Source organism: Somniosus microcephalus, chromosome 7 (assembly GCF_052327205.1).
Source record: "Somniosus microcephalus isolate GS21.2 chromosome 7, FLI_Smic_1.0, whole genome shotgun sequence".
Classification (NCBI taxonomy): Eukaryota; Metazoa; Chordata; class Chondrichthyes; order Squaliformes; family Somniosidae; genus Somniosus; species Somniosus microcephalus.
The window spans coordinates 105,681,779-105,706,191 of record NC_140993.1 but is presented as its reverse complement, the minus strand read 5'-3'; the positions used below and the strand labels follow the sequence as shown (position 1 = coordinate 105,706,191).

Here is a 24,413-nt window from a genome sequence, read left to right as displayed (position 1 = left end):
ACTCTGTAAAACCCAATAAACTAGCAAACACCAAACAGAACAGCCAGTGTTTATGGCAGGTGAATCGCCTAAAAAAAAGATCCTGATGCTAGCACTATGGGTCTGTATTAATAAAGTTTAATTGCATTCTTAGCAGCATACTACAAATGACATCATGAAAAATGACTAGGGAGGGAGAGATAGGAGCATGAATTTTCATTATCTAATAATGTGGAAAAGTGTAATAATGTATGCTAAATATATGTTAACATAAGGAGGTCACTTTCCAATTTTGTGCTCCTGGTTGGGAGCCTTGCTCACTGATAGCGCTGCACACGATTTTCCAACCATGATTTTAAATGTCTGTGTATAGCACACACTGGATTTTCAGCATGCGTTCTTGCTGAGCAAGACTCCTGCCAAGTCAAAAAATGACCCCGTTAGTTCAATGATGTTAAAAGTATTGCAGAATTAGATAAAATGTATGCTTTTCTGAATAGGACAGTTACACGGAAGACTTACTTATTTAGACTCCCATTGCCACCACAAAACCATAAAGTAGTTGTGTAACTGAGTTATGATTCTCTTCACTCTTAGTTCCTAATTCTAAGCTGTGATGACTGACAAAGGCAAGCTGGGTTTGCTTCACTTTCTCTGTCCCTTGCACCATTTCCCAGCTGAGAAGGCGGGCAGAAAAAATGCTTTGAGATCTCAGCAAGTGCCAGTCTTGATCAGGCCACTAGAAGGCGTACAACCATTAGTGTCTCACCCAGTGATATCCCCAACCTCCCTTGTCTTTATTTAGTAAGATCAGGAATTTGCCACGTATAAGGTTGGCACCTGTCCAGTTTTAAACTGCAGTCCAATTTCTGATCCTTCGTTGTGAAGAAGCAATTGCTCACTGTTCAATATCTCCCTGAGGTGGAATGGTGAAATCTAGATTTCAATGCATAGATGATTGTGGATGCAAACCTGCAACCTACCATTCTATAACATAACATGTTGAGGTTCTAGTGCACTGTGCTAACTTGCTGAAATTATTCTGATTATACTGGAGTGATACCAATTCATAATAATAGAGGAAGATGAGCAGGCGAGTGATTACTAGGGTTAAATGTTTCACACTTAAGGCACTGGTAAAATCTATCAGAACAGAGGAAAATGGAACATTATTACTGATAAATTGTAACTAAAAGAGGCCAATTGCTGAACTTTGAACATGAGTCAAATGCAAATAACAGAGCTACATGAAGCCAAACACATGAATATGAACTCTGAGTGATTACTATTACAATAGCAAAATACTGCGGATGCTGGAAATCTGAAATAACAACAGAAAACGCTGGAAAAATTCAGCAGGCCAGGCAGCATCCGTGGAGAGAGAAACAGAGTTAACGTTTCAGGTCAAAGACCTTTCGTCAGAACTGGAAAAAAGCAGGAAATGGAGCAGATTTAAAAGCAAGTTTAGGGGCTGGGAAATGGGGGCGGGGATGAAAGAACAAAAGGGAAGGTCTGTGATAGGATGGAAGGCAGGAGAAGTAAAGAGGCATTAAGAGATATTCAAGGCAAGAGGAGATGGTAATGGGACAGGTTAAGAAACAAAGGATGGCTCTAGATGAAGTGTGAATTGCGCTGGCAGAATGAAATTCACACTCCATCTGGAGCCATCCTTTGTTTCTTAAACTGTCCCATTACCATCTCCTCTTGCCTTGAATATCTCTTAATGCCTCTTTACTTCTCCTGCCTTCCATCCTATCACAGACCTTCCTTTTTGTTCTTTCATCCCCTCCCCCATTTCCCAGCCCCTAAACTTGCTTTTAAATCTGTTCCATTTCCTGCTTTTTTCCAGTTCTGATGAAAGGTCTTCGACCTGAAACGTTAACTCTGTTTCTCTCTCCACGGATGCTGCCTGGCCTGCTGAGTTTTTCCAGCATTTTCAGTTGTTATTAATGATTACTATTAGATTGGTTGGCTGCAAACATAAGGGATGTTTCCATGTTCCTGTCCCCCCAGCAGAGAGCAGTGCTTGTAAGGTTCACCAGTTGGTGAATCTGGGCTCTAATGTTGTAGTCCTCTCTTCAACCTGCCTTCCCTGTACGTGTGACTGCTCCATTGACGTAGAACATGGAATCACCCCATAGTCTGCTAGCAGAGGACTCAGCTTCTGTTCTTGGAAAAAAAAGTCAATTATTTGCGCAAAAAGCTAATTTGAGCAAAATAATGTCCCAGACAATTTTTATTTTGTGAAGCATGTGTTTGTATGTGGGCGAGAGGGAAGCAGAGGTTTTATAGCTACACAAAATGTCTGTGAAGACTGCAATATGTTATGAGGAGAGATTGGGTCGACTGGGCCTGTATTCACTAGAGTTTAGAAGAATGAGAAGGGATCTCATTGAAACATATAGGCCTAGAAATTCAGTTGGGCCCCGTTTGGGGCGCCAAGCTCGCCTGGGCGCCGGAATTACCGCTGCGAGCGGAGCCACTTGCGCCATCCCGATATTCAGTTTCAGCGCCCCAAACGGAAGCGGGCCACTACTCGAGGCTCCCCGCGCCCCGCTTGGGGCGCTCACACTGAATATCGCCGCGCTAAGGGCCACAGCGCCACACGCTGCGGCACGGCACGCTGCGGTACTGCAGGCCTTCCTCCCACTGTTAAGGGGGAGGTGCCTGCAACAGCGCGAGCCCCGCTCGCGAGTGCCGGCAAATGAGCCCGGCACCAAGGAGAAGTGCCGGGCTCTCGGGAAACAGCTGGCAATGCCGCGGGGGGGGGGGTTTAGGAGGCCAGGGACGGAGGTGCTGGCAGGCGGCCGCCGAAAAAGCGGCCGCCCCGCACCTCCACCTTAACTTGCGCCACTACCGCCACAGGTAGGCCCCTGTGAACCGGTCGCGATTTGCGACCGGTGTTAAAGAGGCGGGCGCGACCAAATATGGTGATCGGGGCGGGAGTGGGGCGCTGCGCACACTGATGACGTCATCGGTGGTGGCGCAGCGCTACAGGCTAACGCCGCCATTAGCGCCCCGCTAAATATCGCGGGAGGTGTGGCCAGTGGTGCTAAAGCCACTAAGTGCCCTCTTTGGGCGCTAACTGGTGGCGCAGCCCACTGAATTTCTAGGCCATAAAATTCTGACAGGGCTAGACAGACTGGATGCAGGGAGGATGTTTCCCCTGGCTGGGGGCTCTAGAACGAGGGGTCACAGTCTCAGGATATGGGGTAGGACATTTAGGACTGAGATGAGGAGAAATTTCTTCACTCAGAACGTGGTGAACCTGTGGAATTCTCTACCACAGAAGGCTTTGGAGGCCAAGTCACTGAATATATTTAAGAAGGAGATAGATTTCTAGACACAAAAGGCATCAAGGGGTATGGGGAGAGAGCAGGAATATGGTATTGAGATTGAGGACAGCCATGATTATATTGAATGGCAGAGCAGGCTCGAAGGGCCGAATGGCCTACTCCTGCTCCTATTTTTCTATGTTTCTATGTTTCTATTCTGTTTATGGTTACCTAATAAGACACAAATGCACATAAGGTTGGCACACAGTGTCAAAAACACCCCAGGTGCTCTGTACCATCATGACAGGGCAGGTTTAAGTTTGTGATTTCTACACTCAGTATGCTACCAATCTAAGCCATGCCATTCCAAGTACTTCCCTGTATGGAGTGAGGGATAATTTCTATCCCCTTACCCCCTCACCTCCACCATCCAGATACAGACACTCATGCACACTTCATAGTGCTGCTGATACTGCACCATAGCCAAAGGCCTGGGAGAAGTTGGCCTATATACCTGTCTACTTAGTCAGGGATACTGCATCAGATGGGAAAAACAATGATGTGACGTTCTGAATAATAGGAACATATTTTATATCTTTTCCGATTCACTCCAATTTAGGCGATTCCACTGCTTATTTTTCTGTTGGTTATTCCATTATGATAGTCACAAGATTTTTTCCTCCCCTGTAATTGGCTGTAAAATAACCTTGCTATCACAACGCTGCAAATGAAATTAGTATTTCTTCTTGCTACTTTGTATTTCATAATTCTTTTCTGTTGATTGAGTTATTTGAGTCCTTTGATATTTAATGGTGTAATTTTGAGATCGTCCTGAGAGACAGGTTCATATGCTGTTTTTGGTTGATTGTTTTCTATTTGAATGAGGTGCAGGTTTACTTTCCCCCATTTGGGGGTTTCTGAGTTGGAGGATGCTCAGTTTCCATTTTGTTCCTGTGCTGCCCCACACCTTCATTGTATGCTATGTGTTGTAATGTTTAAGTTAAACAGGGTAATATCACTGTTAAAATTACAGACAAAGGAATTGCAAACAAATGCACCAAGTGTTCATACCCTGTTATTTGCATACCTAATTTCAAGACCTTGCATTTCTGTGGGAACACCAGGAGACGTGCTGCTGTTTTGGAGATGATGACAGGATCAAAAATATGGGAACTGCTTCAATGTTTGATTGGCATTGGTCACAACATGATGAATTCTGCCACAATTGGCTAACATACAAAGGTGAACCACAAAAAGTAACACATAAGCCCTTAATTAGTCATGAAAATTCATTAAAGGTTATTTTTGGCCAAGGCTAAATTAAACAGAAGCATTTTCTATGAGTTAATGGGCAATCTGAACTTTCCAACTTGAAAAATAAATGAACTTTAAGCACACACAAGTTTTCCAGGTAGTTTTAGCCAGCATGGAAGCAGCTCTGTATCACCTGGTGATATAATCGCTCCAAAACAATTAATAGCAGCTTCTGTGAATGGAAACATTTCACTTCAAGCATATTTCTGTTGTAAGGATGAAATTACCAAATTAATTCATTAATATTAGGAATTGGTATTGGTAAAGTGTGGAGCCAGAAATGTATCTTTAACTTGGCATCTATATTGAAATCAGAACTTTGATTGCAAGTACTGTACTGCCGTTGGAGACAAATCTTTTTGCTATGTGTGATGACACCAGGGCTTGCAAACCACTTATTAAAAGGGGTTAAAACCCAATGGGGGAAAAATTTGGTACCTTAGCGCCTCCCGTTAGTACCAGCATTATCGCCGGGGCGAGGTGAATCCAACACCGCATGTCAAATCCCGCACCGCCCCCCCGTAGCGCCGCCACTAACAGTTATCGCTGGGAGCCTCAACACCAGGTGGATTGTGACGTCAGTGACTGTGCAATGCTCACTGGCTGCCTGATCTGCGGAATTGATTGTCGCCACCTACCTTAGCGCCTGGAGGAAACAGCAACGGGGAGAGCTGGCATGAAGCAACAGGAAGCCGGCTCCAGGGACATTATTTAAATGAGTTCCAGCTGTAGGTTAGTGGAGTTTCAGTGCTTTCTTGTCAGTTTCACATAGTGCAACAGTCTCATTCCATAATTTCAAGGTTATTTAGTATCAGGAGTGTTGTGGCAACTAAAAAGTAGATACATTTATTCTTTAAAAAAAATCAAATGGCTACACTTGGTTCCATTAATGGGGGCTGTACTGACAGTGGACCTCGTCCTCCAGGATTTACAGCGGTGGGAGTGGAGGCAGCAAGAAAGACTGGAACATGTGGCCAGAGGGAGGAGGAGGGCCATCAGGGCTCTCAACAGGAGGCCTTACCCTCCACGGGTATTTCGAGAGCACTTCTCCTACCTCCAATTAAGCGAGGAGCAGTTTATTAGAAGGCTCCACTTCACCAAGGAGGTGGTCACAGAACTCTGCCACCTCCTGCAACCAGACCTCGAGCCTCAGATCAGGGCAACCACGGCTCTCTCAGTGGCAGTCAAGGTCACTGTCGCCCTCAATTTCTTCACCAGCAGATCCTTCCAGTCTGCAACAGGAGACATAACTAACATTTTGCAGTTCGCTATCCATCGTTGCATCCGGGAGGTCACAGAGGCTCTCTACAGTAGGAGAAGGGAGTACATTTCCTTCCCCATCACCAGAGAGCAGCAGGACGAGCGTGCATGTAGCTTTGCCAGGATAGCGGGATTCCCCATGGTGCAGGGCACCATTGACTGCACCCACGTGGCTTTGCGGGCACCTCAAAACAATCCTGAGATCTTTAGTAACTGCAAACGCACTTAATGTGCAGTTGGTGTGCGACCACAGACAGCTAATCCTCAATGTGATACCCACTATTCTGGCAGCAGCCATGATGCTTTCATCCTGCGCCAGACCAGTGTGCCAGCACTCTTCCAGCCACCACATCAAGCTCTCGGCTGGCTGGTCGGAGACAAGGGCAATCCGCTCTCCACCTGGCTCATGACACCCATCCGCAACCTCAACACTCCTGCCCAGCACTCATATAATGAGAGCCATGCTGCCACCAGGAACATCATTGAGCAGACCATCGGGGTGCTCAAGCAATGGTTCTGCTGACTTGACCGCTTGGGAGGAGCCCTCCAGTACTCGGCTGAGCGGGTGTCCATTTCATGGTGGTCTGTTGCATGCTTCACAACTTGGTCTTCATGAGGGCCCAGCCCTTGCCAGCAGGGATTGCGGGACCACCTCAGGAGGAGGAAGAGGGAGAGGAGGAGGAGGAGAATGAGGAGGAAGAGAAAGACATGGAGAATGGGGAGGAGGAGGAACAGGAGCGAGGGAGGAGGCAGCCACTCAATGGGCCATCAGAAGGGTGATCCGTGATCGCCTCATCAGACTGCGGTTCAAATGAATTAAACCCCAGATCCCCATTGCTCACCACATCTCCATCATTCCATCCCTGTTGCAGGCCATATCACAGCACAAAGCTGAAATGAAACACACCACAAAGAATCTAAACACATATTTACAACAAAAATATTAATTATTCACCCTTGTGCAATCCCTTAGTGCCTCTGATTACTGTGGCTCCTACAACGTGTTGGCCCAGTGGCTGCAGCAGGGCTGGTGGAAGGCTGCTGAGTGTCCGTGCGGGAGACTTCAGCTGGCCTTGCAGGATGCCCTCAACCAGCTCTGGGCCTGGAAGGCCCGGCTGTAGACTGCACCACCTCAGCTTGGGCAGCAGCGGTCTGGGCTGGCTGAATGACAGGCAGCGACAAGGGCAATGGCGGAGTGGCAGAGGTGGGATCAGGAATGCTGTCAGCCTGAGAGAGGACAGCAGGTTCCTGCTCCATTGACCCACTGCCACTTCCCCGGGGCTGCACTTCAGCATCATTACCAATCTGTTGACCTGCTGCGACACCGTGAAAGCCACTGTTGACGGTGGTAGACCCACCCACGATAGCAGCAGTCCGAGCTTGTGTGTCATCAAGCTGAGACTGCATGAGAGCAGTCTGAGATTGGATTACACCAAGCATAGACTGCATTACTGCACTAAGATGTTGTGTCGCTTCCGCCTGTGCTGCAATGGAAGCTGCCAGATTGCCCATCACATGCGGCATCAGTTCTGGGTCGCCATGGTCTCTCTGGGAGTCTACCATCCTTTGCAGATGGGAAATGATGGGCTCCATGGTGTGCACAGAGCCTTGTGCAATGTTGGAGGCGGACTCCTCCACGCTCCTTATCATTGTTGAGAGGCTCTCGGGCACCATTGTCATTGCACCTATCATCTCCGTGTGCATGCCCATCACCCTTCTTCTAACCGCCTCCCCATCGAGGTCCTCATCTGAGTCCTGTGCAGCAAAACTAGCATGCAAACTCGCCCTCTGGGGAGCTGGCCCCTGAGCTACCCTTTCCCCATGGCCTTGCTGCAGCCCACTTGTCCCCGGTGCCTCACCCTGTGCAGATCCCACTACTATACTAGCCTTTAAAAAACGCGTAGTGCCAGTATCTAAGCTGGTGCCTGCGGTTGAGACATGTAGTGACACGGTGTGTTCTTCCTCCTCCTCTTCTCCCACCTCGCTCTCTACGGTGCCCTCAGGGACAGGCTGCTCAGGTGCTTGCTGATTATCTGAAAGCATAAAGGCACAAAAGTCGGGTTAAGGTAAGGTGAGAGGGGCAGGAAGGGAGAACATACAGCATACAGCATGATTAACTGGAAATTGCGAAACACTTGTGGGGCGAGGGGGAAGTGGGATGTGTGAAGAAGGAGTAGGGATGAACATACCATCACTTGGCACCCAATAATCTGCAGCACTCGATTCTCCAGCGCAGACAGTGGTTGGGTGTTGGCTTGTCCCCCACCTGTGCGCTCGTGCTCCCTCCTGTTGTGAGCCACCTTGACCTGCAAGAGAGAGGAAAGTGTGTGAGTGAGTGTGGAGCAATGTGTTTGGGTGATGTGACTGCCATAGTTGAATAGCTGTCATTGTGTGCAAGGTGTGAGTTGTGAGTGTGAGTGTTGGTAGGTAGTGATTGTTGGTGGGTGAGTGCTGGGGGTGAGGTGCTTTGGGCAGTGTGTGAAGACTGTGGTTCAGATGGTGGTGGTATGTAGCATTTGTTGAAGCATTCACTCACCCTGACCACCCGAGTGAGGTCATTAAATTTCTTCCTGCACTGTGTGTGGGTCCTGGGGACCACAGTGCTGCCCCAGATGTGCTGCGCTACCTCCCTCCACATGGTGCAGAAAACTTGTGGCGAGGGTCTCCTGCCACTTGCCAGGTAGAGCACCGCCCTCCGTCTCTCCACAGTGAACATCAATGTCTCCAATGCTTGATCGCTGAATCTGTGGGCTCTCTCCCTGGGGTGTGGATTTCCCATGAGTACAGCTACTTCAGTCCTCCGGCTCCTTCTCCTTGACCTGCTGCTGCTTGCTAAGGCAGCTGCACAGCCAGCAATGCTGAGAATGAGGTTCTGCAGCATCAATGATCCTCCCCTTTAAGTACTGAAAAAAGCCTGTGGTAATGATAACTTGCGATTAGACTGCACTTGATATTGGTCCACCCTTTGAGTGTAACACCAATTAGCTTGGGCTTATAGACTTGAATTAGCGTGCCAATCATTTCTTTGAGCAGTGTGCATGAATTTTGTGTGCAGTCTATATTAGCGCCTAGTGCTACTTCACCAACTTTTCTAATTATACCATCCATTCCTGGGCTATAATAAATTTCTAGACAATACCTTATATTCAACCTGATTATTGCCACATGGGGAAATCTCCCATCCCCAATTCAATCCATGAACATTTACAATATTCATATTGTTGGCAGTTCTGATACATTTCTATTGGACAGCACTCTAGTGGTTTATTGCAGATTATTGCTTAAAGATATTATATTACTGTTCCAATACATTGCTAGTTCTCTCTATATGTATCAATGTTTCACCATTTTCCCTGTGTGTGTTGTTGACCATCACAACATCCTTCAGCTTGACTGGTACAGTGGCATGGCCCACAAATTGTTCTGTGATTTTTATCAATCCCTGTGCGATCAGACAACTTGAGGTACAATTTGGCTGGAAATGATTGGTTCCGCCATCATTTTATCTAGTAGTGTGAAATGCCCAATTGAGCAGTCAGACCACTGACTTTCTGGCCAGCAGATAATATTGGATATGAGTATTGGATATGCAAAGGGCCTGCATTGGTGCTGACACTGGTTGATAGCTTATTTTTCTTTTGGTCCGTAATAATATGTTCAATAAATTTTCAGACACTGGCATTCGGGAGATTTTGCCATGAGAATCAGTTGACAAGCTCAGTGCCATCATCACCCCATTGCTCAGTTTTTTCCACTTTTACTGCCAGCAGAGATCAGGTCATATGGAAAGTTATTTCTGAGGGACCCTTTGCTGGGCAGACGTTGCTGGATTGGGCAGGATTCAAGCTGCACATCATGTAATAATAATTTCAAACACACATTGCCCATAATAAAAAAAATCCACTTACAAAATAGGTCACATTTCAGTTTACATACTGTAATGAAATCTGTTTGTCTTGCCTGTATTCGTTTTGCACTCATGTATATTACCCTCCCCCACACGGTGTATAGTTTCACTTCCTCTTTCCTGACTAACCTGGAAGGTTCCAGGTCTTGGCTCTTGGCTCCGCCCCTGACTTCTCTTACTTAAAGATCCCAGGATCTGTATGACTCATTCCTGCGAGCCAGTCGGTGTGTTGCGATGTTAGCTCTGATCTTAGTGATTAAAAGCCAACTTGTTAAGGTCTATAACTTCTAGTTTTGTGGTTATTGAAGGCACATCAATTTTAATCACTAAAGAATACTAGGATGGATCGACTCCTAAAACCAGAGCGTCTGGACTTGGATCCACATTCTGCTGAAGCATCAAATCAATTTGGACACTGGCTCAAATGCTTCGAACTCTTCGCGAGGGCCTCATCCGCTAGCGAGGTAGATAAACTGAGTCTACTGACTACTCGCGTTAATCATCGGATTTATTCGTTCATCCGGGACGCCACCTCTTACACGGAGGCCATCACTATCCTGAAGGCCCAATACCAGAGGCCAGTAAACGAAGTGTACGCCAGACATCTGCTGGCTACACGCAGGCAGCGACCTGAGGAATCAATGGACGATTTCTTACAGGGCCTAAAGGACTTGGTCCGGGACTGTAACTGCAAGGCCGTGACGGCCAGCGCGTACTCTGACGAATTGGTCCGCGATTCCTTCATCACGGGCCTCAAATCGAATTATATCCGGCAGAGACTGCTGGAGAAGGAGGTCCTGGACTTAAAAAAGACTCTTATTCTTCCGGCCATGTGGCCCTCACCGCCTCGTGCGCGCCGAGCGGGCTGCCATCTTGGAATCAGCCATCTTCCCCATCCAGGTCTCAGACCAGCTCTACACCGCCGGAGTCCCCACACAGAAGTTCACCCAGGAGTCCTACTACAGCGGCAATGTCTCGAGGCCCGAAATGCTACTTCTGCGGCCAGGCCAAGCAGCCCAGACAACGATGCCCAGCGAAGGACGCTACATGCTTCAAATGTAAGAAAAAGGGGCATTTTAGCAAAGTCTGCAGGGGGAATCCGATTTCCAACTCCGTCACCGCCTCATGCGTGCCGTGCGGGCCGCCATCTTGGGATCCGCCATCTTTTCCCGACTCAACGGCCGCCCAGGGCCCAACAGTGGCTTCGATCACGGTGGATCAATCCAGGCCACACCCGTTGACAAAATCCATGATGGACATACAGGTAAACGGGAATTTAACGAAATGTTTAATTGACTGTGTGAGTACCGAGAGTTTTATCCACCCTAGCCTGGTACGGCGGCACTCATTAACGGTAACCCCTACACGGAGCAGAATTGCTATGGCTGCTAAGCCCCACACTTCGGACATTTTGGGCTACTGTGTGGTAACACTGACTGTAAAAGGCACGGACTACAAGGATTTTAAACTCCTCGTGATGCCAGAACTCTGTGTTAATGTAATCTTGGGCCTGGACTTCCAGTGCCACCACGAAAGTGTCACGCTAGCATATGGCGGGTCCCAGCCGCCACTCACAGTCTGTGGCCTATCAACCTTAAAAATCAGCCCGCCCTCTTTATTCGCTAATCTCGCTCCGAACTGTAGGCCCATAGTGACCAAAAGTAGATGGTACAGTCTGGAAGACAGACACTTTATCAAGGCGGAAGTGGACAGACTCCTGCGGGAAGGCATTATTGAATGCAGTACCAGTCCGTGGCGTGCCCAAGTAGTCATAGTTAAAAATAGCGAAAAGAAACGGATGGTAATTGACTACAGCCAGACTGTTAATATTTATACCCAGCTGGACGCCTACCCTTTACCCCGCATATCAGAAATGGTCAACCAGATTGCGCAATACCGAGTCTTCTCGACTATCGACCTTAAATCCGCGTATCACCAGCTCCCCATTAGAACGGAGGACCACCCATACACCGCCTTTGAGGCGAACGGACGCCTCTACCATTTTCTCAGAGTGCCCTTCGGGGTAACAAATGGGGTCTCGGTCTTCCAACGTGAGATGGACTGCATGGTTGACGAGAATAAGCTACAAGCTACCTACCCCTATCTGGACAATGTCACTATCTGCGGGCACAACCAGCAAGACCATGATCTAAATCTTGCGAGATTTTTAAAAACTGCCCGAAAGCTGAATCTAACCTACAACGAAGACAAATGTGTCTTCAACACAACCCGTCTCTGTATCCTCGGCTGTGTGGTGGAAGATGGGGTAATTGGATCGGACCCTGACCGATTACGCCCCCTAAAGGAACTGCCCCTGCCACACAATCCCAAAGCTTTAAAAAGGTGCCTGGGATTTTTTTCGTATTATGCCCAATGGGTGCCCAATTACTCTGATAAGGCCCGACCCCTCATTAAATCGATGTCCTTCCCACTATCAGCTGAAGCTCGGGAGGTTTTCACCAGTATCAAACAGGACATTGAAAGGGCTGCACTGTGTGCAGTGGACGAAAGCATTCCCTTTCAAGTCGAAAGCGATGCGTCAGACTTTGCCTTAGCTGCGACCCTCAATCAGGCTGGGAGACCTGTGGCCTTCTTCTCCCGAACCCTTCAGGGACCTGAAATCAGGCACTCTTCTGTCGAGAAGGAGGCACAGGCTATAGTGGAGGCAGTGCGGCACTGGAGACACTACTTAGCCGGCAAACGTTTCACCCTGCTCACCGACCAGCGGTCGGTGGCTTTCATGTTTAATAACAAAGGGGGAAAATCAAGAATGACAAAATACTCAGGTGGAGGATCGAACTATCCACGTTCGACTATGATATTATGTACAGGCCGGGAGCCCTTAATGAACTCCCAGACGCCCTATCGCGGGGAACGTGTGCCAGCATTCATACGGACAAATTACAGGGTCTCCACAACGACCTCTGTCACCCAGGGGTCACCCGACTATACCATTTTATAAAGTCCCGCAATCTGCCCCACTCCATCGAGGAGGTCAGGGCGATGACCAGAGCCTGCCGCATCTGTGCAGAATGCAAGCCTCGTTTCTACAGACCTGACCGTGCACACCTTATCAAAGCCACACGGCCATTCGAGCGCCTAAGTCTGGACTTCAAGGGACCCCTTCCCTCTGCCGACCGTAACGTATACTTCCTCAATATCATCGATGAATATTCCCGCTTCCCCTTCGCCATTCCCTGCCCAGACATGACCAGTGCCACGGTCATCAAGTGTCTCTGTAATCTATTCTGCATGTTTGGCATGCCGAACTACATACATAGCGATAGGGGGACGTCACAGTATCACAGTAATCACAGTAACCCCACAGTGCAGATAGAGGCCATTTCGGCCCATCGAGCCTGCACCGACACATATCCCACCCGATCCCCGTAACCCCTACACCAACACATATCCCACCCTATCCCTGTAACCCCACGTATTTAATCCCCCTAACACTAAGGGTCAATTTATCATAGCCAATCAACCTAACCCGCACATCTTTGGACTGTGGGAGGAAACCGGAGCACCCGGAGAAAACCCACGCAAACACGGGGAGAATGTGCAAACTCCACACAGACAGTCGCCCGAGGCCGGATTCGAACCCGGGTCTCTGGCGCTGTGAGGCAACAGTGCTAACCACTATGCCACCGAGCTGCCCTATGATGAGTGACGAACTGCGCCAGTTCTTGCTCTCAAAGGGGATAGCCACTAGCAGAACCACTAGCTACAACCCCCGGGGTAATGGGCAAGTGGAAAGGGAGAATGCTACTGTTTGGAAGGCTGTCACGTTAGCCTTAAAGTCAAAAGGCCTTCCGACCTCCCGCTGGCAGGAAGTCCTCCCAGACGTGCTCCACTCCATAAGGTCTCTGTTATGTACAGCCACTAACGCTACCCCTCATGAAAAGATGTTCGTTTTCCCCCGGAAATCCACCTCGGACATATCTCTACCCGCGTGGCTGACGTCTCCGGGGACAGTACTATTGCGGAAGCACGTGAGAGGCCATAAAACGGACCCCCTTGTGGAAAAGATACAGCTCCTCCATGCAAACCCTCAGTACGCCTATATCGAATACTCTGACGGGCGAGAGGACACTGTTTCCATAAAAGACCTCGCTCCCTCGGGGAGCGGAGAGAACGATGAGAGACTACCCGAGGAAGATCTACACCAAAAAGAGACAGGACGCCCAGAGGTATCAATACCCAACTTTAACCTGGAGGACACTGCAGATAACCTGGAAGACACTGCGGAGGCCCGGACAGCGGAGGAACCAGAATCCACTCCCCTAGAGGCACCCCAACTGGCTTTGCGCCGATCACTGAGAACCGCAAAACCTCCTGACAGACTCACTTATACCAACTTTTAAGAAACATCACCCCGATGGACTAAATCTAAAGAAGGGGCGAATGTAATGAAATCTGTTTGTCTTGCCTGTATTCGTTTTGCACTCATGTATATTACCCTCCCCCACACGGTGTATAGTTTCACTTCCTCTTTCCTGACTAACCTGGAAGGTTCCAGGTCTTGGCTCTTGGCTCCGCCCCTGACTTCTCTTAGTTAAAGATCCCAGGATCTGTATGACTCATTCCTGCGAGCCAGTCGGTGTGTTGAGATGTTAGCTCTGATCTTAGTGATTAAAAGCCAACTTGTTAAGGTCTATAACTTCTAGTTTTGTGGTTATTGAAGGCACATCACATACCTTGGCTGAAAGTTATAGGTATTGGACCAATCCATTATTCAAAATATGAAATAGTATATGGTGCCATAACGTAACTTTAAAATTAATGTTATTTGTACTAAATAAACAAACAATGCTTGGTTTAGAAAATTTTATTTTTTCATAAATATATAATAAGTATCTTAAAACATATTCTTGTTGCTTAAGAGTTTTCTCAGAAAAAAAGTTTATTACATTTGTAACTCATGTTGTCACATACAATCCGTGAGAGGTTGGACTTGTGATAAATCAATTCTAATATAAACATTATACTCTAAGGGCTGGAAGATCCCAGTAAGTACTGGATGCTCTGACAGGACAACTAAGCATGTAGAGTAACTCATGGCCAACTCAGTAGCACCGACTGTGTAAATACTATAGCCCAGGGACAAATATATTGCATTCACTGTGATATCGCTCAAGTACAGTTCAATTCAGAGTTAGCTGCTGTTGGTTTAAGTATGATATTGATTTTTATTGGTTTTCAAGCATTTAAGGAATAGGCACAGTCAAGGTAGTTTAATGGTTTGAAAATAAATTCATTGTGCCCAAACTTAAAAGAAAATGCATCAGCATTATCTGTGCTTAGTTGCATTCCTTTTCAGGCAAGAATTTTTGTCCTAGCGGTATCTGTGCTTCTTCCTTATTAAATATTGCATTTATGATAGTTATTCTGTTGTTATATTATTACATTTGCTTTATATTAACCAAACTGTGGATAATTGCAATGAATGAGTCAGCATCAATACAAGATGCAAACTGCTACAACATAAGTTATTTGGGCAAGTGTTAAATTGTGTGCAAATGCATTTTCTTCTGAACGATACAATCATATTATGAATTGCAAATATGTTGAGAAAAAGATTAAATTAAAACTACTGGCCCATATATTAAATAATAGCCCTGAGGATTTCAATGTACCGTTGATACTGTGGTAATTATAGAGGTTCGGTGCCAACTGGGTATGCAAAATGAACAATTATGATAAAAGATGAAGCAGTAGTTAGAAAGGGATAATATAAAATTAAAACCTGAATATTTAAAATTAACACAAAATAATCAACTCACACGAAAGAAAGAGACCCAAGTATAAATTGAAATTTAGTCTGAGTATAATAGATTCGGCTCTGTCATTCACCCTTTTGTTAAATTCTGGACAAGTTCAAGTAACAGATAGTCTGGCATTTTAAATACATGATGATACAAGTAATAATGTATTTTACAATGTGCTCAAATACCAGTGTTGGGATTTTCAATAGTTTGGTCAGTAAATTTAAGATATGAAACAATGGGAATGAACATCTTTGAAGAGTTATGTGTCTTTCAGCTCATCCCTATGCTCAAAGACAGCTTGTATAAATTGTTTGAAGACTCTGTCCATATAAGTGGTCCATCGAGGAAATATCCCTTCCAAGAAGCCGATGTGACCACCATGTGTAGTTAGTAGCAGTGCAACATTTGGGTTCTGTTTGGCAGACTGCATAGGTATGGCTGAAAGAAATACAAATGTCAGTACAGTAATGTATAAAGTTATTGCCAGCCATTCAACAAATGAGAAAATTATTAACAGTAAAGCCCACTGAAGAGCAATGCTCAAGAGTCAGCTTTAAGTTGAGAACAAATAATTTCCACAAACAAGACCAATTTCACGCACTGCAATGTAAACTATCATAAGTAAAAGTAATTTTAAAAGATTAATATTTTAGCTTACAAATTAAATAAGTGATTAAGATTACATTTGCTACTCTCCTTTCAATACCATATAACATGCTAAACAAACTCTGAAATTCTGCCATGAGATAATGATTATTTGGAAGTTTAATGCATTTTCCTGTACTTCCTCTCCCTGCTATTTTAGCTGAGGTGTTAACCTATTTAAAATAAATGGGTTAACACCACCACCAAAATAATGGGGCAATGGAATTCCAGATGAAGGTATTAAGCATTTGCACGTTATTATTTTACTGTGTAATTTCAGATCCTAATTGCTCCAAAGTCATCAGTGGGTAAATTGGTGTAGTGTTGGAAATTGTCACGAAGTGGATGGTGCGTCTGGAACGAATGCCCAAAGATGTTGGTCTGAAACTCGCTGCACATTGGGCCTCAGGCCTCATCGCCATGAGCTGCAAAAGCCAATTGGGCATCCCGATGCAGCTCATTGGTCAGGCCCATGGAAAATCTAGTTGCTTCCGACGCAAAACCGGCCTGCAGGGAAGTCCTGGTGGGAGAGGCAAGCAGGAGGAGAGTGAGTCCAGGCTAGCAGAGGCCCGCAGTGTTGTTGTGGAGCTAGGAGGAGTACTCCTGCTTCGCCTGGTTCCACATAAACACAAGTATAAAAAACCTTTACTTACCTTTTCACTGGTGGCCGCTGGAGGCGGTGTAGACCCTGAAAGACTGAGTGGAGCATGCTCCCCACCAGTTTATGGCAAATTTGGGGACGGGGTCCTAAAACAGGTGTTATGACCCTAATTATCACATTCAAGGGGCCGAATCCCTGTTTCAGATGAATGCCCAGAATAATTGGAAGGTGCTGGCTTTCAATTTGGCATCCGGCACATTTCCGGGAGAGAAAAAACATCGCAACGGAGATCAATTTCTGCCCCATCAATACTTTTAGAAAAACAAAAAATGTTTGCTGTTGCTTTAATATTTAAGCCAATGGAGGTGTTAAAGGTTGGGTCAATTTTCAAAATATTAGTGAGGAAATTTTCCTGGGACTGCACTCAAGCACGCTGGATTGCCTGGCGGAGCAAATATCAAAAAATCAAGTGGGTTGGAACAAATCAGTCAGGCTTCTTTCCAGGTGTGTGCTTTGACCCACCTGGTTTTCTGATATTTGCTGTTGAGCGTGCAAAACAATAATAATTTGTTAAGTCATGTTGTTTTGCAAAAATAATTTGAGGAGAACTTAATTTAAGGGTGAATGTTTCTAAATATTTGGCTAGTAGTGTTTTTCTCATCATCCCTGCTCCATATACCATGGCATGCTCTGAGAGAATTGCCCATTTTATTATGAGGGATAATTTTGGTCTTTGGAACCACAGCAGTGGTCAAGACAGCTCTGTCAAACTACAAGTGTAGTTGCAGCTATGTGGCAAATAGTAAAGCTACACAGTATTTACAGCACAGAACTGTACTCCAAGTATGGTCTAACCAAGGTTCTATATAAGTTCGAAAGGCTGTGTCATCGCACCAACGCGCTTCTCGATCTTCCTTGCTGCAATGCTCCATCTCATCCTCAGTAAGCTCCCCGCTGGAGTGGAGCTAATTTACAGAACAAACGGGAAACTGTTCAACCTCTGTCGCCTCCAGTCCAGATCCAAGGTCATTCCATCCTCTGTCGTCGAATTACATTATGCAGACGACACTTGCGTCTGCGCACACTCGGAGGTCAAACTCCAAACCATTGTCAAAACCTTCACCGAAGCATATGAGAGCATGGGCCCTACACTAAACATCCGTAAGGCAAAAGTCTTCTACCAACCTGCCCCCGCTTCACAGTACTGCCCCCCGATTATCAAAATCCATGCGAGGCCTTGGACAACGTGGACCACTTTCCATACCTCAGGAGCCTACTGTCAACAATGGCAGACGTCGATGACGAAGTCCAACACCAGCTTCAGTGTGCCAGTGCAGCCTTCGGTCGCCTGAGGAAGAGAGTGTTTGAAGACCAGGACCTGAAACCTGGCACCAAGCTCATGGTCTACAGAGCAGTAGTGATACCCGCCCTGCTGTATGCCTCAGAGACATGGACCTCAGTACAGCAGGCACCTCAAAGCACTGGAGAGGTACCACCAACATTGCCTCCACAAGATCCTGCAAATCCATTGGCAGGATAGGCACACCAATGTCAGTGTTCATGCTCAGGCCAACATCCCCAGCATCGAAGCTTTGGCAAGCTCGATCAGCTCTGATGGACGGGTCACATCGTCCGCATGCCCGATACGAGACTCCCAAAACAAGCGCTGTACTCGGAGCTCTGACATGGCAAGACAGCCCCAGGTGGGCAGAGGAAACGCTTCAAGGACACCCTCAAAGCCTTCTTGAAAAAGTGCAACAACCTCACCGACACCTGGGAATCTCTGGCCCAAGACCGCACTAAGTGGAGGAGAAGCATCCGGGAAGGCGCCGAACACCTCAAGTCTCTTGGCTGGGAGCAAGCGCAAGGAGCGCACGTCAACCCAAGCACCCCACCCACCCGCCCCTTCAACCACCATCTGTCCCACCTGTGACAGAGACTGTAGGTCCCGCATTGGACTCATCAGTCACCTGAGAACTCATTTTTAATGTGGAAGCAAGTCATCTTCAGTTCCGAGGGACTGCCTAAGAAGAAGATATAAGTTTAACATAACTTATCTTATTTTGCATTCCATTCCTCTAGAAATGAACCCCAGTTCTTTGTTAACATTTGTTATGGCTTTGTTAACCTGTGTTGCTACTTTTAATGATTTGTGAATCTGTACCCCTAGATCCCTTTGCTCCTCTACCCCACTTAGATACTTAGGCCGTGATTTTACCAGCGGAGGTGGGATCGTGGCGGGTCCCGGTCCCGCTCCCGACTCTAGCCTGCTCTCTGCAAGTGATTTTATGTAGATTGGGCTTGTTAAGCCCGCCCTGTGCGTTTCCTGGCCAATTAAAAGGAAGCGGGTCTGATGACGTCATTTGATCAGATGGGTTCCTTAAAGGAGCCATGTCCACATTCATTTTGACAGTTGTTCTGTCAGAGTTCTGCAGCATTGAGGTGCGGCAAACACTGACAAGCACTGCACAAAGGTGGACGGCTGCACCCAGGCTCTCGCATGACTCCCTCCATATGCTTACGGAGGGAGTCATAAAACGCAGGGAGGTTCTCTTCCCTTCCTATGGGCGGAAGAGACCTCCCCAGGACAGCACCGCAGCCTGGTTGCATATTGCACAGGAGGGCAAAAGCAGGGATGTCATCAGGAGGACCAGGCTACAGTGGTGCAAGCCTTTCAACGATCTGAGCAGATCACGAAACGTTACTGCCAAGCCACACTCAACCTCATCCTGCTGTGCCACTCATCACATCCACATCACTCTGCCTTCCCTACCATACTCCTGCACATCTTTACTCATATCACTTACCTTGCACCTCCACCCATCCCTCTCTATCTACATTATCACTTCCCCATCTCACTAGCCACCCCTCACATTCACCCTCATCCTACTGCAAGCATAGCAACTAACAACACATAAGGATAGGCACTTGAGTGGTTTAGCCAATGTTCATGTGAACTTTCTGTTAATGTGTTGTCAAACACTGAAATCTATATTTTCAACACTTTATCTTATTGGATAGATCTGTGCTCAACTTTAGAAGTGTCTTAGTGAGTTCCAGTGAATGTTGAGACATAACGCCCCCCACCCCCCGCCCAATTGTGATGAGTGTGAAAGGAATGGCTTGGACATTGTAGGGATGCTTTATGGTGTTGGTGTGGGGTGGTGCCAACCTGGCGCATCATGAAGTAAATCTGGCCATGGTGATGCCATTGCTGGCCTCCCAGGCAGCAATATTGTCAGGGGCTGATGCCCTGTACAGCATCAGATGATTGTGGAGAAGGTTGGTGTTGTTGTTGGTGATGTTGGTGTTGGGGCTGATTGTGGAGGGATTCAGAGGACCAAGGTGAGATTTTTTCAAGGGCACCGATGTTGCTGGAATAGACAGCAGCTGAAGTTGAGATGACAGAAGCGATCTGTCAATGGTGAGAAAGCTTGCTCCAAGGAGGTGACAGTGGTTCTCCCCCCACAATTACTCCAAACCCTTCCAAACTGAATACAGCTCAAAAGTGTCTTCCAAGTTCTGAAAGCTCAAGCTTCTGACATTGGAAAGTGAGCAGTTATGAAATGGTAGCTTTCATACCTCTTTTGCAGCTGTCACCTATTCACAGCAATGGGGAGACATAGAGAACCCGACCTACTTACCTGACATGATCCCCGAGCAATGGGAACCTCGTAAAAAAAAATGGTAAAATAGAAATAGGCTGGCAAAATAGTAATTAACAAGCGTTTAACAAGCATTTAATGATCTTAAATGCCTCCCCCGCCGTTTGGTGTTGGGTCTGTTCTGAAATCGCAGACCCGACACTTTGGAAACTTACATGGAGGTGGGTTCGGAGCGGGTTCCCAACCCGCTGTCAATCATTTCAATTTTGACAGCGGATCTGCCTCCAAACCCACACTCTGAGCGCCGGCAAAATTCAGCCCTTACTTTCCAAGGAATAGGTGGCCTCCTTATTCCTCCTAACAAAATGCACCACCTAGGATTTAATCTGTATTGAAATGTATTTGCTATATAGACACCCATTGTGGAAGTTTGTTAACGTCTTCTTGTATTTTGTTGTACTCTTTCTCAGTATGAACTGTAGCCCCCAATTTGGTCTCGTCCGCAAATTTTGATATTGTACTTCCTATTCCCGAATCCAAATAATATATATTCGGGTTCTCGCCAAAGAGCTTTGTCAAAGCATAAAAATTACTTATGTGGCTGTTTTGCTGATAGCTTGTAGTACAATATGCTTACATTTATCAAGCAGTAGCCTTTACTTTTGCTAAGATGTATTACTCTATTTCTCCCCCCACAATTAGAACAATAGCTACGTTCAGCTAATGACTTTACTGGCCTTTGCTTTTAAAACAAGATTACTCAATGCCCCCTTTGCACAGAATACAAAATGTTGACTGGATGTCCTGAAATGTAATTCTGGCTACCTAATAGCAGAGAACTCTGCAGACATCTACATCTACAAACTAGAATCTGCATCCCACCCAGATTTGGTTGGATAAGAATAATTATTGAGAAACCATCATCCATCGTCTCATTGTGCAGGGCACCACCACCAGTACTGAAAAGAATAACAGAGCAGGAGTCATATAGAAAGATAGGGAGGGAGACAGAAAGAAACAGAGTGGAAGCCAAACCAAGATATACTTAAAAAAAATTTTGTCCATGAATAATACAATGGCCTGGATTTTCCAGGGCCTATGATGGTGTATGCAGCCGTAAGTGCCCTGCAAGTTCTGGGTTAATGCAGGCGTAAGGCCTTCTTTTAACAGTATAAGGGTGAAAATAAATATTAAAATAAATTAAAAAAAAGAATTTTAACATTCAAAAACCTGTAAAATAAGTTTGTTATTTTTGGCCCCTTGAAAAATGTTTACATTTATTTTTCAAAAAATAAAATTTTTGTTTTAAATGTTTAAATAAATTGTATTTTAATTAATTTTAAGCAGGTAATTTTTTTTATTTCAGTGCTGTAAAAATATTTTTTTTGGGTGATTCCTATTCAGTGTATGGGGATTCCGTACGTAAATGGAATCCCATAAGCATAATGGGAATCACCTTTCTGATTGGTTGGGCCTGCCCAAGTGATCCCAGGGGCGCTTGTGAACCACATGCACCCATGGGATACGTGAGCCTTTATGCAGGCCTACGTGTAGAGGCCCAGGAGCGCGAGTCTCCGTGGATCCAGGACCATCAGGTAGATGCATAGTTTTATTGAGGTTCGGAGGCATCCGCCCGCAGGAAGCCTCCGACCGCAAATTCAGGCCCATTAATAAGTGTGGAATGTAACTGATTGGGGTTGAATAATTTAGCTGGAACGTTTGACTGATATCCTGGAGGATTTGCCTAATTATGGCTGAGGGAGAAATTTTACAGTGATTTATTTTATTAGAAATTTAGAAGGAAATTTTAACCCCCAAGGAGGGATGGGTTGGGTATAGGTGGGAAGTAAAAATCTTTTAAATCTCAAACCCTACCCCAACCCACCCACATGCGGATTTAACAGAGACAGATTGGGGCCGGGGGAGGGGGTGGGGGGGGGGGGTGGCGAGTGACCAATCCGCTCTCGGGAGGTAGGTCAGTCAGTAAAAGCTTTTAAGGAGGTTGCATGCCTCCATTTTAGTAGGATTTTAATTTTTAACCCATGGAGGGCTCAGGAAACCTGGCAGGTAAAAGGAGTGGGTAGGGCTGGATCCATGAGGTAAGTGCTTGTGGGCAGGAGGAGCAGGAGTGTTTCCTCCAAGCCCAACAAGCTTACCTCTTTACACACACTGCCAATCGGCCAACCACCCCATCCCCCGCGATATCCGACTACCCCCCTATGATCTCCAACACCCCCTGGTCACTGACTCCCACACCCCGAACTCCTCCCGGACCTCTACGATCTTTCCTGACCTCCACAATCTATCCCCAACATCTACGATCTCCTCCGACTGCCACGATCTCCTCCCCCGACCTGCATCTGAAGAGCCTGACCTCGATCTCCACCCTCCCATCATGATCTCTCCCTCCCTCCTCTCCGCTCCCTGGCTGTGGCCTGATAGGAAGCCAGCCTGTCAATCAGGCTGGCTGTCGAGTGGGAAACCTGCTGAAAAAATTGAAAAGACGTCCTGCTGTTAATTTCAGCAGGATGTTCAGGAAACCCATACATCTAGAATTCCCATCCAGAAATTCTACCCCCGCTCTCTTCATGGCCCTGAGTAAATATCGGGGCCTCAGTCTCTCAGGAGATGAGATATATTGGATGGAGTCTATGATAGGCCAAACTGTGAGTGGTTTGCTGAAGAAATTCGTTTACTAGACCAAATAATCTTGTTCCAATTTTAATGTTGCTATATGATGGCTACAAATTTGGTACTGTTCAATTCTTCTGCAGTAATAAGAGGTAAAATAAAGGTATAAATATGAAAACTATTTTTCCTGATGATGATAATAATACTGATAGTTAGACAATTTTACCACAGCAATCTATTTATTCCAAACTGTTTATATAGAGAATGATGTATTCTCCTTGTGGAAAGAACATAAGAACATAAGAATTAGGAACAGGAGTAGGCCATACGGCCCCTCGAGCCTGCTCCGCCATTCAAGAAGATCATGGCTGACCTTCGACCCCAACTCCACTTTCCCACCCGATCCCCATATCCCCTGATTCCCCTAGAGTCCAAAAACCTATCTATCTCAGCCTTGAATATACTCAGCGATTCAGCATCCACAGCCCTTTGGGGTAGAGAATTCAAAAGATTCACAACCCTTTGAGTGAAGAAATTCCTCCTTATCTCAGTCTTAAATGGCTGACCTCTTATCCTGAGACTATGGCCCGTAATTTCCGATAGGAGGCTTCCAGCGTGCGGGTGCCTCCTATCGGAAAAAAATCTACGAACTTACCTGCGGGCTCCAGAGGTCCGGACACTTCCGCTCCTGGGCCTCTCCACAGTCGAAATGCGCAGGGCCCACGTATCCCAGGGGCGCATGCAGTTCGCAAGCATCCCTGGGATCACATGGGCCAGGCCAGCCAATAGGAGAAGGGAATCTCCCTTCATACTTTTGACAGGTCGACCTGTCAAATATATGAATGAAGATCACCCCAAAAACACAGTAAAACATTAAATAAATGTTTTTAAATCACGTTTTTAAAATGAGTTAAAATTACAATAGATTAAATATTTTAAACAAAAATTTAATTTTTTGAAAAAAAGAATTAAAGTTTTTTACGGGGCTAAAAGTAAACGTACCTTTTTTAAAAGTATTTTTAAATTATAAATGAGTGAAAAATGTTTTAAAAACTTTTTTTCAACTCTTATGCTGGTAAAACAGGCCTTACGCCTGCTTTTACCAGGCGAAAGATTTCTAAGGGTTTTCTGTGGGCGGAGGTTCTGAAAAAAGCGGAACACTCCACCTGCAGAGACCCTTCTCCAGGGCAGGCATCCGAGCATTCTTGACAGATCGGAAATGCCGGTTTTCAGCGCATGTGCTTTGCATGCCTGAATACCGGCATTTCCAATGTCCCTACGGGTGTGTACACAGCCCGTACACACCCATAGGCATCGGAAAATACGGGCCTATGTCCCCTAGTTCAAGACTCTCCAGCCAGGGGAAAACAATCTCTTAGCATCTACCCTGTCAATCCCCCTCAGAATCTTACATGTTTCAATGAGATC

At 46.2% G+C, this 24,413-nt stretch overlaps 1 protein-coding gene across 1 annotated transcript in view; it reads right to left on the bottom strand.

Annotated features, from left to right (window-relative positions):
• Positions 1–14,547: 14,547 nt before the first annotated feature.
• abhd3 (abhydrolase domain containing 3, phospholipase) overlaps positions 14,548–24,413 on the bottom strand; it is a 144,084-nt gene continuing 134,218 nt past the window's right edge. The window contains exon 9 of the mRNA XM_085992808.1: positions 14,548–15,941. Within this exon, the coding sequence (XP_085848934.1) occupies positions 15,763–15,941 (179 nt within the window). The 3' untranslated portion in view covers positions 14,548–15,762. The remainder of the gene's footprint in view (positions 15,942–24,413) is intronic.